The sequence below is a fragment of the Carcharodon carcharias genome, chromosome 13 (genome assembly GCF_017639515.1).
Source record: "Carcharodon carcharias isolate sCarCar2 chromosome 13, sCarCar2.pri, whole genome shotgun sequence".
NCBI classification, from domain to species: domain Eukaryota; kingdom Metazoa; phylum Chordata; class Chondrichthyes; order Lamniformes; family Lamnidae; genus Carcharodon; species Carcharodon carcharias.
Window position 1 is genome coordinate 21,637,770 of NC_054479.1, and position 16,075 is coordinate 21,653,844.

General features: G+C 43.7%; 2 protein-coding genes across 3 annotated transcripts; both read left to right on the forward strand.

The window, feature by feature from the left end:
• Nucleotides 1-3,770: 3,770 nt before the first annotated feature.
• Nucleotides 3,771-6,680, forward strand: LOC121285588 (polyubiquitin-like). The gene is made up of 3 exons (XM_041202162.1): nucleotides 3,771-4,024; nucleotides 4,155-4,279; nucleotides 5,346-6,680. Exon 3 carries the CDS (start codon nucleotides 5,358-5,360, stop codon nucleotides 5,811-5,813), a length of 456 nt encoding a protein of 151 aa, XP_041058096.1. The 5' UTR covers nucleotides 3,771-4,024; nucleotides 4,155-4,279; nucleotides 5,346-5,357; the 3' UTR covers nucleotides 5,814-6,680.
• A 4,037-nt stretch (nucleotides 6,681-10,717) lies between these two features.
• On the forward strand, nucleotides 10,718-13,860 carry LOC121285586 (polyubiquitin-like). Of its 2 annotated transcripts, XM_041202160.1 has the most exons (3): nucleotides 10,718-11,009; nucleotides 12,003-12,112; nucleotides 12,617-13,860. In XM_041202160.1, the coding sequence occupies exon 3, from the start codon at nucleotides 12,629-12,631 to the stop codon at nucleotides 13,094-13,096; it is 468 nt and encodes a 155-aa protein (XP_041058094.1). In that variant the 5' UTR covers nucleotides 10,718-11,009; nucleotides 12,003-12,112; nucleotides 12,617-12,628; the 3' UTR covers nucleotides 13,097-13,860. The 2 variants fall into 2 exon arrangements, with proteins under 2 accessions (XP_041058094.1, XP_041058093.1); XM_041202159.1 differs by lacking the exon at nucleotides 12,003-12,112 and having other exon boundaries at nucleotides 10,732-11,009.
• Nucleotides 13,861-16,075: the final 2,215 nt, after the last annotated feature.

Genomic DNA, 16,075 nt, shown 5'->3' on the forward strand with positions numbered 1-16,075 from the left:
GGGAAATGGAATGAAAATCTACTGCCGGTGCTTGTGAGTATCAGGGCAGGTAAAACCTAGGTAACCAGACACTCTGCACATGAGTTGCTTACAGGAAGACCCATCAGAACCCCCTGTAGAACCCCTGTGTGTGCCCACTTTAACTGAGAGTCAGTTCAGAGAAGTTACTGAGGAAAGGTTTGTGCCAAACCTCCTGGAGGCTTTGCAAGGCCTCCACGAGGAGGCTGCAGGGAACATAGGGAGGGCGCATTGTGTTAATAAATTGCTCCTAGAAAAAGCCCAACCTCAAGAGTGGAATATAGGTCAGCAGGTTAAGGCATGAAATTATGTGAGAGTTGGTCTATTTGAAACTGTATACAAGGGGCCTTACAGCATTGTGGATAAAGGTGTATTCTGTCCAATTTACGAAGTGGGATACGTGGTTCCATATTAATCAGATTAAACTATTTAAGGGGGAACATTTGCAGAAAGGAAAAGCAGCCAGCATCAGGACCACAGACCCAATAATGAGATCCAGAAGAACCACCTCCGAGGGGATGCTGGAGGAGGAGTTGAATCTGGGAGCCAGCCCTGCCCAGGAAGGCAAAGCACCAGCAGAGGTATGCGTTACAAAGACAGGGCACAACGGGAAAGGGTTCAGCTGATTCACTCCTGTGCAGAATTGATAGGGTTAATAGAGGCCACAGAAGAGAAAAGCAATGTTGTTAACCATTAGCTACTCACCTGTGTCCAAAAGAAAAGTTTTACCCTCAGAGGTTGGTGTATTTTGTTTTATTTTTCAGAAAAATCTAGGTTGACGGTCAGTCGAAGATATGGGCCCAAACATTAAAGATCAGCCACTTGTTAATAGCCATCCATATTCTAGAAGAGGTCAACTAGTGTATTTTAGCAATCCAGGTTAGAAAAGCGATTTCTTTGATTGGTCCAACTTTAGTGACCACGATTGCGCTTTTACCAAACCCCAAGTGATTCCTGGGGAGTCAGAGAGGGTACACATGTGGAAAAACCATGGAAAGATTAAAGGTGGCTGTCCAGACAGTTGGAACGAAGGCAATGAGTATGATGAATGAAGGAAGGAAATGCAATATGTTTAATCAGAGAGTTTCAATGGAAAATACTTATGTCAGAGTCTGAAACTATTCCGCCCTTAGACATTCCTCATTTGTCACTTTGAGACAAATTGGGGAGAGTGGTGAATAGAAAAATATGTGAGTAAACATCCCAGGAGACAACATTAGAATAATGATACAAAAACAAAAACTGCAGGAAAACCTCAGCAGGTCTGACAGCATCTGCGGAGAGAAAGGGCCAACGTTTCGAATCCTGATGACTCTCCTTCAGAACTGAAGATGAAGAGTCATCTGGACTCGAAACATTGGCTTTTTCTCTCCACAGATGCTGTCAGACCTGCTGAGTTTTTCCAGCAGTTTTCGTTTCTGTTTCAGGTTCCAGCATCCGCAGTATTTTGCTTTTATCTTAATGAGAATAATGCTGATGAGCCCACCTGATAATTATATCCAGTTATGTCGGTCCAAATGGCAAGATAAATTCCAACTAGGAAACTATTTTTTCCTTAGGGGGAATGATGACCCAGCTGAGTTATTAAAAGGGATAGTCCCTGAGGCACACACTGCTGCCACTGTTCATCAGTGGTGCAGGGAGTGAATATTTGTGGATAGGGTGCCAATCAAGCTGGCTGCTTTGTCCTGGATGGCGTAAGGCTGCTTGAGTTATGTTGGAGTTGCACTCATCCAGGCAAGTGGATAGTATTCCATCACACTCCCGGTTTGTGCCTTGCAGATGATGGACAGGCTTTGTGGAGTCAGGAAGCGAGTTACTCTCCACAAAATTCCCAGCCCCTGACCTGCTCTTGGAGCCACAGTATTTATATGGCTAATCCAATTCAGTTTCTGGTTAATGGTAACCCCCAGGATATTGATAGTTGGGGATTCAGCGATGGTAATGCCATTGAACGTCAAGGGGAATGGCTAGATTTTCTGTTGTTAGAGATGCTCTTTGCCTGGCTTTTGTATGGTGCGAATGTTACTTGCCCCTGTCAGTCCAAGCCTGGATATTGTCCAGGTCTTGCTGCATTTGGACATGGACTGCTTCTGTATCTGAGGAATCATGAGTGGTGCTGAGCATTGTGAAATCATCAGCGAACATCCCCATTTCTGACCTTATGATGGAAGGAAGGTCATTGATGAAGCAGCTGAAGATGGTTGGGCCTAGGAACAATCCTGAGGAACTCCTGCAGTGATGTACTGGAATTGAGATGATTGACCTCCAATAACCACAACCATCTTCCTTTGTGCTAGGTATGACTCCAACCAGTGGAGGGCTTTCCCCAATTCCCATTGACTCCAGTTTTGCTAAGGGTCCCTGATGCCACACTCAATCAAATGCTTCCCTGATGTCAAGGGCAGTGACTCTCACCTCATCTATTCTTTCCAATTCTTTTGTCCATCTTTGAGCCAAGGCTGTAATGAGGTCAGGAGCTGACTGACCCTGGCCAAACCCAAACTGGGTGTCATTGAGCAGGTTATTGCTAATCAAGTGCCACTTGATAGCATTGTTGATGACAGCTTCCATCACTTTACTGATGATCAAGAGTAGACTGATGGGGCGGCCCACTTGATTTTGTCCTGTATTTTGTTTACAGGACATATCTGGGCAATTTTCCGCATTGCCAGGTGGATGCCACTGTACTGGAACAGCTTGGCTAGGGCAAGGCAAGTCCGAGAACATGAGTCTTCAGTTCCATTGTCAGAATATTGTCCGAACCTGTACTTTTTGCAGTATCCAGTGCCTTCACCCATTTCTTGATATCACGTGGAGTGAATTCAATTGGCTGAAGACTGGTATCGGTGATGCTGGGAACTTCCGGAGGAGGTATCACTGTGATATGGGTGTGATATGACAGTGGTATGGCTGTGATATGGCTCCGATATTGCTGTGGCATGGCTGTGCTGCTGTTTCCATTGTTGGAGGTGGAGAGGGTAAGATACAGGTTGGAACCCCCATCAGAACATGAGTAATGGCATGGTGTTCAGCTAGAGGATCAGTGTTAAGGCAAAGCTGGACAAAATTTTCCAACACTGATCTGAACAGCCTGTCTCTGCCTCGGCTGAAGTCAGACAGGATGCACCATGTCAATGTTAGAGGAAGGGTCTGAGTATGAATTGTAATTCAACCGGGGTATGCACACATGAGATTTGACAAAATATTAAGTTTTCTTTTACAAAAAGACAATCAAAATGTATTGATTGGTGGAGATGGTTTACATGTCACAAACCTTGTACTTCTTACCTGGAGCAGCAAAGGAACATGGGAGGCATAGAAGCTCGAGTCCACAGTAGCAGCAAAAAGGATCGTGTTAGAATAGTCACAGAGGCATTTCAGATGTTATAATCATAGCAAAGATTAGGATGGATCTGTCCACTAAAGCACTCTTGCACTTTTTGAGTATCCACCATGACATGGAAGTGACATTAACCCCTTGGCCTTGTGTTTGGAATGGGAAAGGGGATTTGCTCTACCTGACTTCTACTCATGGAGCAGGACCCCTGCAATTTGAGGCCAATTTCTTTTCATTAGATAATTAAACTGACTGGTTTGATGCACTGTATCTTTATACATTGTATTGTTCAAGCCCTGCCCACAGCTTCAAACAGGCAGTGAGGCCTCTGACTCACCACTCAGCTGATTCTGCTCTTGTTGTTTGTGACTGTGGCACCAGAGAGGAAACTGAAACTGAGATAACTCGGTATTCAGTACCTGTTACCTGTAGCAAGGTTCATTCCTGCTGCTCCTGTCAGGTTATTTCCCAGACTCTGAGGGGAGGCTTTGCGAAATGAAACCAGCTCTGGTCTCACTTGTTTGTTCGAAGCAATTAGAGGGCAACAAGGCTGTGACGTTCAGAGACCAGCTATAATAATAATGTTCTGTTGAAGGGTCATGAGGACTCGAAACGTAAACTCTTTTCCTCTCCGCCGATGCTGCCAGACCTGCTGAGTTTTTCCAGGTAATTCTGTTTTTGTTTATAATAATAAAAAGACTGAGGAGGGAGCCAGAGACTCACTCACTTGTTTAACGGTGGGAAACACAGAAGACACAGAGCAAGAAACAGACAGAATTTTATTCCTTTATTCTAGATTGGAGAGCCGGTGTGGAAAAGCACAGAGAAAACAAACTGTGCAGGGAAGTGAATCTGTCCCCATTCTGCAGCTCAAATTTCTTCTGATTCACCTGGACTTGTGCTTCCAGCAAAGATTGTCAGGTATCCTGTCTTTTATTTAGGAATTTCAATATTCTAATTCTTGGTTTTAAATTAAGTCATTTTGAATCTCAGTGAAACTCACAATTTAAAATAAGTTCTTAATATTCTCTTATCTGGGTCAGGATCATTTAAAAAGCATGACCTGTGAGTTATTGAAAGCAATACAAGGCAATAACAACTTAACATATTTATGTGCCACCCCTTTGTCTGCTATTTTAAAAGTGGAAATTTAAAGTAATGCATTAAACATTCATTATCTAATATCAGCAAAGTAGTTTCTTGTTTTTCAATAGAATGCATTATGTAAGTCTGAATCTGAGAGGAGGCATTTCTGTACAGAATAACTGTCTGCTGCTTGGTCTGTCATAACTGTACAGTTTTCATTCATAGTCCACTGGCATCAAAAGAGAAAATTCTACTCAACAAAAGGGTACGTTTTTTTTTACTACTGGACTAGGGATGCCCTGTCTTCTGGTTCAGAGAGTTATACAAATGGTTCCTTTAATTTGAAGGTGAAACTTGCAGTCATTTTCCTTCATTTACACCCATTCTCATAGACTCCATTGATGAATTGCTGGAGCTATGGCGCAAGATCAAGAGAAACCCACAGCATTTCCAAGCCCATATTGTTATCTCCCCATGATCCCAAACTCAGACTGTGCCACATTACACGGCTCACTGAGGGCTACTTCAGACAGATGCTAGTATTGCAGCTCAGTACACTGATCCCGGGGGGTTTCTGAATATTTTAACAAGTCCACATAGAGCAGCAAAGACACAGCCAAATGCAATCAGGAGAACAGATTGTGAATCTGGTGCTTTTTGTCTGGCAGGAAGGAAGGAGTTTGTGAAGGTTGGTGTCTAGGCGATTCAGGTATCATGTAGGAAGCCAGATGTTGCTATTATTGCAGATGATGTTTACACAACAGTTACTCCTCAGCTTCTGCACTTGCAGCCAATGCCTGGGACAATGCGTCTTGCGTGTTAACTTCTCTCATTCATTCTTAGCAATTGACTCGTGATATAAAGTGTCCCCATCACTGACATCCTGTTCATCTCTTAATAGCAATTTGACAAGATGAGACTCTGGGTGAGGTTTTTGACCGGTGAAGATATTGAACTTGACGTCGACCCTTCCATCCAAATCTCAGCTCTCAAGATGATAATATACAAAAAATCCAATGTGCCCTATTTCCAACAGCGCCTGGTGGTGCAAAATGGGAGCACTGTGGAGCTGAAGGACAAGAGGCTGTGTGACTACAATGTCTCTCCCAGCGATGCTGTCATGCTCATTGTCAAGAACGAGGAGCGGATGCAGATTTTCCTCAGGAACGACAAGGGGAAAACATCTACATATGATGTTCATCCCTCTGAGTCTGTTGAGGATTTTAGGGAACGAGTACAATGGCAGGAGGGTGTCCCAGCCAGTCAGCAGCGTCTGGTGCACGAGGGGAAACAGCTGGAGGATGGCCGGACACTCGCCGACTACAATATTCAGCCTGAGAGCACCATCTTCCTCATGCTACGTCTATGAGGTGGTTAACCTGCACTTGCAGCAGTTAATAAGATGAACTCTAGCTGTTACAGAAGTAAATTATTTATAGTGCCTCAATTGATCAATTTTTTTCATATACTCCTGTTTTCTCAGCTGCAGTTAGTAAGAGACCTAGGTTGCACAGTCACTGACTTGTCCATGATACTTTTGAATCTTATTCCTGTCTGCCCCAGTTCCCATAACAACAGGAAGTTTGTTCAACAGATAATGTCTGGCTAGGGAATGATACCAACTGAGGCCTGGGTGCAGGTTACCTTCCTGCATTCTCACCCAAGGAAAGATGCTGCTACAAGACATTGGACACAGTTTTTACAAGGGTAAGCAACTTAATTAACAATAAGAAGGAATCGGGGGGATAGCTGATGCAATGTGTTCCATTCTGACCAGTGACTTTTGAAGCTTTCATTCACATCAATCCTGGCCAGGATTGGTTCAAAAGTGTGTTCTGTTACACTTAAAGATTCTACTGAAGATTTAGGCCAATAATGATCCGGTCCCTGATCCACAGCTCCAAACTTGTCTCTCATTCAGTACAAATCCACCTTCTCACACACAGAGACCATTAGATAGCTGAAGTGGCAATTCCAAAAACCTTTCACTGTATAGGAGGGGCCTTGCCAAAAATTCTAACTGATCAACAATGATTGTCGTCCGGCTTCATTTTAAAATAACTTAATTTCATCTACAAATCATTGCTTCAACCTTAATGTGTTCTTAGAGAATTGTATGTGTTTAGCATTGGAATGCTTTAATCTGGGTGCTTAGTGTTGTGTAAGAGGAAAGGATATCAGGCCTGCACATTGTATTTGCCAAAATATCCAGTGAGATTTGAAAATAAAGATGTTCATTTTAATAAAAATTGAAATGTGTGTTTCTATCTGTCTGAATTGTCTGTGGCTTTCCCTGAATGATCCATATCTAAACCCAGGTTATGATCATTTACCCTAACAAGTGATGATGGGAGAATCAGCTATGAATGAGACAACTATGGACAATATTGAAGAATCACACCAGCCCAGATCACTGGCCCATAATTTCCATAGTACAATTATATTGTACCGGTTGGTCTTCTGTGGCCTTTCACATTATATGTTAGAGAACCTGGGCAGATTTTTAGGCACTGATGGGAGCAGGAATGGAGGCAGCCGGTGAGCCGATGTACAAATTGTACCAAAGCATTCAGTCTGCACATGCTCAGACTGGACAATCTAAATGGTTCTCACAGCATCACAGCTTTGGGTAAAAATATCAAATACTCAGGTTGTTGTGAGAATGATAAAGGTTTACAACACAGAACTATTGGCTAATCATGTCTGCATTGATTCTTTACTGAGCTATCACCTAAGAATATTAATTAAGGCAGCAATTTATATAAAAATTAAGTTCACGCTGGTTACATTTAGTAATTATGAAAAATATGCTTTTTTAATTATCTTTATTTCAACCACCTGTTTTGAATACTAGAAATTTCTAAGACACATCTTGCTTATTCAAACACCTGTCCCAATGCATTTACTTGAGAAAAGGGTATTACTGAGGTGGAAGGTTATCAGTCAGTGATTCATGGAGCACCAGGAAGCAGACAGAGCTGGGAGGAAATAACAGGGTAACAGTTGCCTCTCCCTGGAGGGGACAGAAAACTCTTCCTTGGTGAAGGAACCAAACACAAAGATATCAGGGTACAGGCTTTAACAGATCAATGTTTCGTGAGTATACATCTCATGCAGCTTGTGGAGACACTGTTTTCCCATGCAGTGCTAAAGGTGAACCATGAGAAACCACACCCACATTGCAATGCAATGCTGGAGGTGTGGCATAATATCAGGGACACCCTGGTGACTGAGACATTCCAGAAACTCAATGCATCCAAAAGGTTCAACAAGAGGCTCTCGGAGCAGTTGAGTTTTTTTTGGAGCGGTGCCAATGACTGCAAGTGATGACAGTGCAGGTGCTTTACCACAACAGCAGCATGGGGGAGTTTGTGGACAGCATTGCAATTGCTGACAACCACATCCACAGGAAGTGTCTGAACCTCAAGGAAGTTCAACTTTGGAGTTGTGGAGCTGGAGTTCGAGATGCAGGCATTGTGGGGCATTAGGTAGCAAGGCTGGTAGCTGGACACTTCATCCAGGAGGCAGCCACACTCCTGAAGTTAGGTGGTACCCCATAGTGTCTAATTAGTGGTCAGGGACAGGAGGGTGTGACTGCAGGTCAGGTCGGTAAGGAGACACAAGGTGGATAAGAAAATAGGAACATAGACAGCATAGCACAATTGTGCAGAGCAGGGGACCTCAGCCATTGTCCTTATCTAACAGGCATGGACTTCCTGCTGTCTGAATGACAAAAAAATCTGGTGGATGAGAAAACTGACCACAGCACCATGATATATGAGGCCATTTTTGTTGAGGGTTAGCTGTGGGGAAGCAACGTGTTCATGGCAGAGGACAGTATAATCAGAGGGATGGTTACTGTTCTCTGGCGCCACACCCAGGAGTCTTAAGATTGTGTTGCCGATCTAGTGCCAGATTTAGGGACCTCTCCTTGTGGCTGGTTGCTGACACTGATCTAGAAAACATTTTTGACTGCATTCTATAACCTTATCTCCCACATTACTACAGCAGATTTATTTAATCCAGTCCATATCAAGATTAAAGTCCCCGGGGTTCCTCTGGGTGGTAATATATTACATGAACTGAGAATCAGTTAATGGTCAGAAAGCAGAGAGTAGCAATAAATGGGCCATTTTCTGGTTGGCAGGATGTAACTAGCCTGGTGCTGCATGGATCAGTGCTCGCGCCTGTTTGATGGTCATGAGGTGTTTGGACCCACCTTACTTCTCGGCATCTTCATCCTGATTGGCCTCCAGCACCTTTCTCCTCTTCAACTTCCCAATCTCCGATTGGTTAAGAACTGTCACTGGTAAACTGGTGCTGATTTTCAGGGATGGTAACCGGCACAAAGAAAGGAAAATATGGGGACCCCACTCCCTTACTTCACTTAACTGCAAGAGTTGATTTGCTTCCAGAATGTGGAACAAGGTCAGGGCAAGGTCACGGGAAGGGTAATACAGCAGCCATTTTGAGGGCTTGTGGTAGAGAGCCTCTCCAGCTCAGTTACATGCTACATCAGACTAAGATGATTATCTCGGCCAAAATGTCTAATTTAATTTTTAAGAGGAGAACTGATTCCACTGCCCCTTTGGGTTAGCTCTAGATTTGTAGTTCAATCTGCAAGCACCCTCACTATCAGTTCAGAATAGAAGCAATCTTTCATTTGATGAGTTTTTTTTTATAATATTGGTGCACTGTCAAATCAAACAAGAACATCAGAAGGAGTAGAGATTTAGCCCTTTGAACTGGCTCTGCCATTCAAATCACGGCTGATCTACCTCACCTTCGCCTTCCCTCTCTCTCCCCATATTCACATAAACCAACACCAAACACTCAACTCAGGCACCCACCCAGGAAACACTGTGCTGCATTAGAGTCATGTGGTTATACAGCAGAGAAACAGGCCCTTCAGCCCATCGTGTCTGTGCCAACCATCAAGCACTTACCTACGTATCACTGCTCGGGACACAGGACATTGTGTGGCCAAATTCAGTTTTTGTTACCTCTCCTCAATCTGTACAAAAACTGGAATTATACAATTTATATCACTGGTACCAATGTGGAGATGCCATCGTGCTATACCTGCCATATCACTGTAATCCCTTCCCTGCTTCCTTATGGTTGAGTGTGACAGGAAGGGTCATAGGGTCTGAGTCCCAATAAGTGCTTGACAGCCATAGTTATACAGAAAAGAAACAGGCCCATCCTGTCTGTGCTGGCCATCAAGAACCTAACTTTTCCCATCGCATTTACCAGCACTTGGCCTGTAGCCCTGTATGCTATGGCATTTCAATTGCCCATCTAAATACTTCTTAAATGTTCTGAGGGTTCCCACCTCTACCAACCCCTCAGGCAGTGTGTTCCATATTCCAACCACCCTCTGGGTGAAAAAGGTTTTCCTCAAATCCCCTCCACACATCCTGTCCCTTACCTTATATCTATGCCCTGTGGCATTACTTTATTACCTTATATCTATTTCCCCTGCTAAGGGGAAAAGTTTTTTCCCATCTACCCTATCTATGTCCCTCATAATTTTGGATACCTCTATCAGGTCCCCCCTCAGTCTTGTCTGCTCTAAGGAAAACAAAACTAGTCTATCCAGATTCTATTCATAGCTGAAACACTCTAGCCCAGGCAACATCCTGGTGAATCTCCTCTGCACCCTCTCCAGTGCAAGTGCATCCTTCCTATAGTGTGGCGACCAGAACCGCACACACGAATCCAGCTGCAGCCTAACTAGCATTTTATACAACTCCAACATAACCTCCCTGCTCTTATATTCCATGCCTCAGCTAATAAAGGCAAGTATCCCAAATGCCTTCTTAACCACCTTATCTACCTGGGCTGCTGCCTTCAGGGATCATGCACGCCAAGGTCCCTCTGATCCTCTGTACTTCCTAGTGTCCTCCCACTCATTGTGGATTCCCTTGCTGTGTTAGTCCTCCCAAAATGCATCACCTCACACTTCTAAAACTAAAGATCGTTTTACAAAGAAAACATTGGGTCCAGATGAAATTTCTAAGAGTAACAGCTGTTCAAACGGCCGAGGGCAACATAGCATCGAATCCTCCTGGCTCACTTCTCGGCTGATGATGAAGTAACATTGTGTTACTGAAGGAAATGGAAACCGAAACAGATCAGTGGCCATTATCGGTTATCAGCAAGAGTGCTCTGCTGCTGGCTGAGAGATCATTTATCAGACATAGCAGGGGGGCGGGGCGCGGGGACGTTTTCGGAAAGCGAAAATTCAGCTCCGATCGCATTCATTTCATAACAGAGCAGGGGATTTCCGACAATCAGAGGACAGCGGGGCTGTGACGTTCGGAAACCGGGTCTGAGAATAAAAGGAGGAGGGAGCCGGAGACGCACACAGACAGAGTTGTTTAACGGTGAGACTCACAGAAAAAGATACAGAGCAGCAGAAGCAAAGAGCTTGATTCACATATTCCACCCAGATCTGAGAGTCGGTGCGAAGGTAAACAGAGAGGACGAACTGCGCAGAAAAAGTGCATCAGAAAATATTCAGCAGCTGAACTTTCCTCGACCTGTGCTTCCAGCAAGGACTGTGAGTTCATTCTACTTTTCAGGGGCAATTTCAATATTCTGTTTCCGGTGTGTAAATTGCATTGTTCTGAATCTCAGATGTAATTTCTGATAAATTATTATTACTAAAATCCGGTGAGAATGGAAAGAAAATCATTTAAAAACTCAAGCCTGTTGGAGACACAGATCTAATGTTTATGTGACACCTGTTCTCAGTTATTCTAACGGGAGGGTTGGGTGGGGGGTGGGGGGGGGGGGGGGGTGGGGATTCAAATATTCGAAATAATACGTTAAACATTCATTAACTAAGATTACAAGGGCCATTGCTTTTTTAAAACAATACAATAAGATACGTCTGAGGGTGAATTTTTATGTTGGGAGCTCGAATGGGTCATATTGAATCTCACACTCAATTTAACGTAAAATAATATCCTCTCAACGTGATGACAGTGCAAGAGAATATAACCAAAGTTAAACAGCGAGAGAGATGTGTGAGAGAAATCATTCCTTTATTCCCAGGGCAGAAGTAGGTTTTGGGCAGCCTGACAAATCTAATTTCATCATGAGTGCAGTGTCTAAAACGAACGAAGTTATGATGGAATTCTGCACAACGAAGAACAGTTTCATCGTTCCTGGTTTAGAGAACTCTGCTGTTGGCTATTTAAATGTTCAGCGCTCCCCACAAGTGAAGCCCGTTCATTCACAGCTGATGTTACACGTTACTTGGGTCACTCTTGTGGCAAAAACCGAGTATTGCAACTGTGTACGCAGCAGATACCCGATAGCTTCAACACTCGAACATAAATTCAGAATATAAGTTGCACAAATATTTCTAACTCAGTTTCTGCCTCAGTCAAACTGTAAAACAGATATGACACCGAAATGTTGCAGATTTGGGAAATGGGTGAGACATGGAAAATGGCCTTGTGAGGAGTGGGATCATCTTTATTTCATTCAGTTCCCACAAAGTATTTACACCTGAAATATTAACTCACCTCATTTTGGGTTCTCCTAGGACCACCACTGAGTTCCACACCTCTTTACAACTTGGTCCAAAGGTGACAAAACAGATAAATTCTAGAAGTGAGAGTGACTGCCCTGAACATCAAAGTTGTATTTGAGCAAGTAAGGCATCTTGTGGAACCTATACCACATACACACTGCGGCGGTTTAAGAAGGCAGCTCACCACCACCTTCACAGGGGCAATTAATGTTGGGGAATAAACGCTAGCCTTGGCAGCAATGCTAAAATCCAATGTACAAAAAAAAAAGAAAATCAAAATTAAAACAGAAAATGCTGGTAAAACTCAGCAGGTTTGGCAGCGTCTGTGGAGAGAGAAACAGACTTCATATTTCAAGTCCAAAAAACTCTGATCTGTCCATAGATGCTGGCTGCTCGGTATTTGCAGTAGTCCATGGCTTTGTGTTCAGCATTGCTCTGATTGGTAATAAAATACTGAAAGAAGTTTGACTGAGTTGAGAGTACAGTAGGTGCAGATTACACAATGAATCAGTTACCTAGATTCTGTGATTGTCTGGACAATGCATTGCATGTTCAAAATAGTATAATGTGACTGATACACAATACACAGCATCTCCGTCATTGATATCCTGTTCATTTCTTAACAGAAATTTGACAAGATGAGACTCCGGGTGAAGTTTATGACCGGTGAGGTTATTGAACTTGATATCAACCCTTCCATCCAAGTGTCAGCTCTGAAGAAGATGATATATGAAAGAACCAAGGTGCCCCATTTCCGACAGCGCTTGGTGGTGCAAAATGGAAACACTGAAGAGCTGCAGGACAGCAGGAGGCTGTCTGACTACAATGTCTCTCCCAGTCATGAGGTCATGCTGATTGTCAAGAATGAGGAGCGCATGCAGATATTCCTGAAGAATGACAAGGGGAAAACATCTACATATGACGTTCTTCCCTCTGAGTTTGTTCAGGATTTTAGAGCACGAGTGCAACGGCAGGAGGGTGTCCCAGCCAGTCAGCAGCGCCTGGTGTGCGAGGGGAAACAGTTGGAGGATGGTCGGACACTCGCCGACTACAATATTCAGTCTGAGAGCACCATCTTCCTCATGCTACGTCTACGAGGTGGTTAACTAAGACAGCACCAATATGGAATGAGTGTTAGATATTACACAAAAACTACAATAAAAATCTGTTGTTTTTTCTCCACTGATGCAATTTCTATGAGGTTGTGCATCGCGGTTAGTAAGTAAATGATAATTTGACTGTCACTCTTCGATTGTCTTGTTAATAACAGTGGGGTGTTCATGCACATATTAGCATCTGTCTATGAGGCAGACCACTGCCTGCAGTCATAGCCCACACAGAATATGTCAGACAAAGCAGTGGAGGGTATCCTTGAAAGAAGGAATGGAAAAATATTTTTATTTTATACATGAGGCCAAAAATTACTAAACATTTTCCTTTGGGACCTAAATTCAGATTACACCCAACCTCCCTCAAGCCTGCTGTCTGTAGATATCCTCTACGAAATAGGTTGTGTGAGTGTCAGTGTTAACCTAATGCACGTGCGCTCACAGCATGACGATTATTCTTTTCGGTTCCATTGCCACTCGGATGTGGCACAAGGTGGTTGGTATGAGAAATGGAGAAATGGGACGCTTTTTGTGATGCAGTGAAATTTGCCCGAAATAACTGTATATAATGAACAATTATATTAAATATTCTGCAAATATTGCCTTAGGCTTACTTTATGTGAGTAGATGTGTACGTCCAATATATAAATGCTTTAGTCAGAGTGCTTAATTTTAGTAAACACAATTAATGTGCCTGTGCTGTTCATTTTATTAAAACATGCAACATTACTTGAAAATAAAGTTGTTTCTTTGGATACAAACTAAATGCTGTTGTGTTGTTTCTGCCTTGTGAAAATTTGTAAATGTGAATTGTCTGTGAATCTATGTATGTTACATCAGGGATCAAAATCTGAAACCATTTTCATTTGATTTAACCAAATCAAGAGTTTTAAGGAAATAACTGACTGATACACTGAAGGATCATTCGGGACCAGATTGAGATTAGCCTCCGTGCATTGAGGCAGCTGCTGACAATGTCAAGGAACCTAATCAAGAGACTTCAAACACAAAGAGCATAGAATTCATTTTAGTCGTGCCATGTACCATTTGGCTGCAGCTGTTTCCTGTACGGAGTTCTATTCGTAAAAGAGCACACCCAGGGTTTCCCCTACATGTGAACTGTGAATCGATGCTGTCCTGTTGTCACCCAGTCCAACTGCTAATGTGACACCAAGGATACGGAATTTGGTTCATTCAGGCCCAGACAACATATTCATACAGCAGCCTGCAAACATCAGGTGCAGAGGTACAAGATGGATCTAGCACTAGCATTCTTTGAAGGGCCAAGCACCCAACTTGCAGGTAAGCTGACATGAGGAACTTCTGCAATTGTAAAGTGTCTGGATGTACTCTGGAGTGTTTCTGGGATTCTTGGATTTTCCAGAGTGTTGTTGTATTCTGACAGGGAAGACGGAGGAGTTGATGCCCTGTCCACACAAAGACTGCAACAAGTATGGGGACAGCTGTGCCAGTGCCCCTGGGTCTGCAACATGGGATAGAGATGGTGTAGTGGCTGCGGAGAGGGCAAGCTCTGCACCATAAACTCTGCCAACTTGGTGGCAGACCCCTCCATGTTCCCTGACAGTGATAGGAAGGCTGTGGAGCAGGACAGCCAATGTACCCAGTAACTCAGTGTGCATGCCCCTTAGTATTCTCCTGCATGCTGTCCCATCGAGATCCTCACCAATGTCCACTGCAGTAACACTTGTCTGTGACCTCCCCCTCCAGTAAGCTGACAAACAAACCATCCTTTGCCCCTGGTCTTATTGCAGCCCACGCATGGCAGGTGACTCACCACATGCTGATCTAAATCTGTAGTGGCCTCTAAAAGCTGCACACAATGGCAATATCTGGGCACCAGATTAAGCGGATAGGGCCTCTTCATCAACGCTGTGGCTGCTGCTCTCCCTCTTCCTCCTTGGGCTGCTGTGCCTGTGTAGGTGGGCAGTTCTAGGGTATCAGAAATCACAAAATCAGAAGTGGAAGGTTAGGTGAGGAAAGGGCAAGGGTGGGAAGCAAGAGGTCCATGGTTCCACCGTCTACAGTTTTTATATCATGCAAGATAGCAGGATGGAGGTGATGAGAAGGGGAAGAAGCAGGAAATTACCATCATCTTCAAAAGTCCCAGCGCACTGGGTCACTGGGGTTCTCTTGTTGCTGCCGCCAGGACATGGAGGAGCATTTCCTGCATAGAACTCAGGAAATGCAGAAATCCTTATCTCCTGCTCTGCTCTGCTTCCATCTATTGTATAACACTTTGTCCTGTAAGAGGAAAGGCAAAATGTCAGAGGTTGTGTAGCATGGTGTTTGGATAATGTCTTTGCCACAGCCAAATAAACACATGGAGACATTGAGGAGGTGGGTGTGAGGTTAGCAGCATTGGTAGCTGTATGAGGTTGAGATGGAGTACAGGAAATGAGTATAGGGGATGAGCAGTGTCAGTCATTGGTGATGTTGTGGGTAGGAGATGTCCCGTGAAGATGCATTCACTAACCTCAACCACCCACTGAGGTCATTATACTTTTGTTGCACAGATGCCAGGTCCTCGGGTCCAGACATTGAGCATTGAGCTCTGCATCTGCATAATGCTGCTCGCCCCCTGCTGAGCACCGGGTGAAGATGAAAGCAGTGCAGCCACATGTGACAATCATGCAGATGAGATTGGTGCACCAAGTTTGTGTGCTGCCCTCCTCAATTAGAACCGGCTTGGGCAGGTAGTGAATTCCAAAAAAATGGCTCATTCTAGTCCAAAGAGACAAAACTACACCAGCCTGAAGTTGGCCAGCCTCTATATCCTATACAGTTTACTTACTTTTTTAAACTTGTGGTTCTCCCATTGTATTAATTGGTGATTGGAAATTTGAACAAATCTTCTAATTTAAAAGGGGACATGCCACCAACTGAGCAAAGCAGTCACATGGGCCCAATTCTTAATTGCTTTAAATCTAAATCCTATAAATCTAAATATTTGGAACA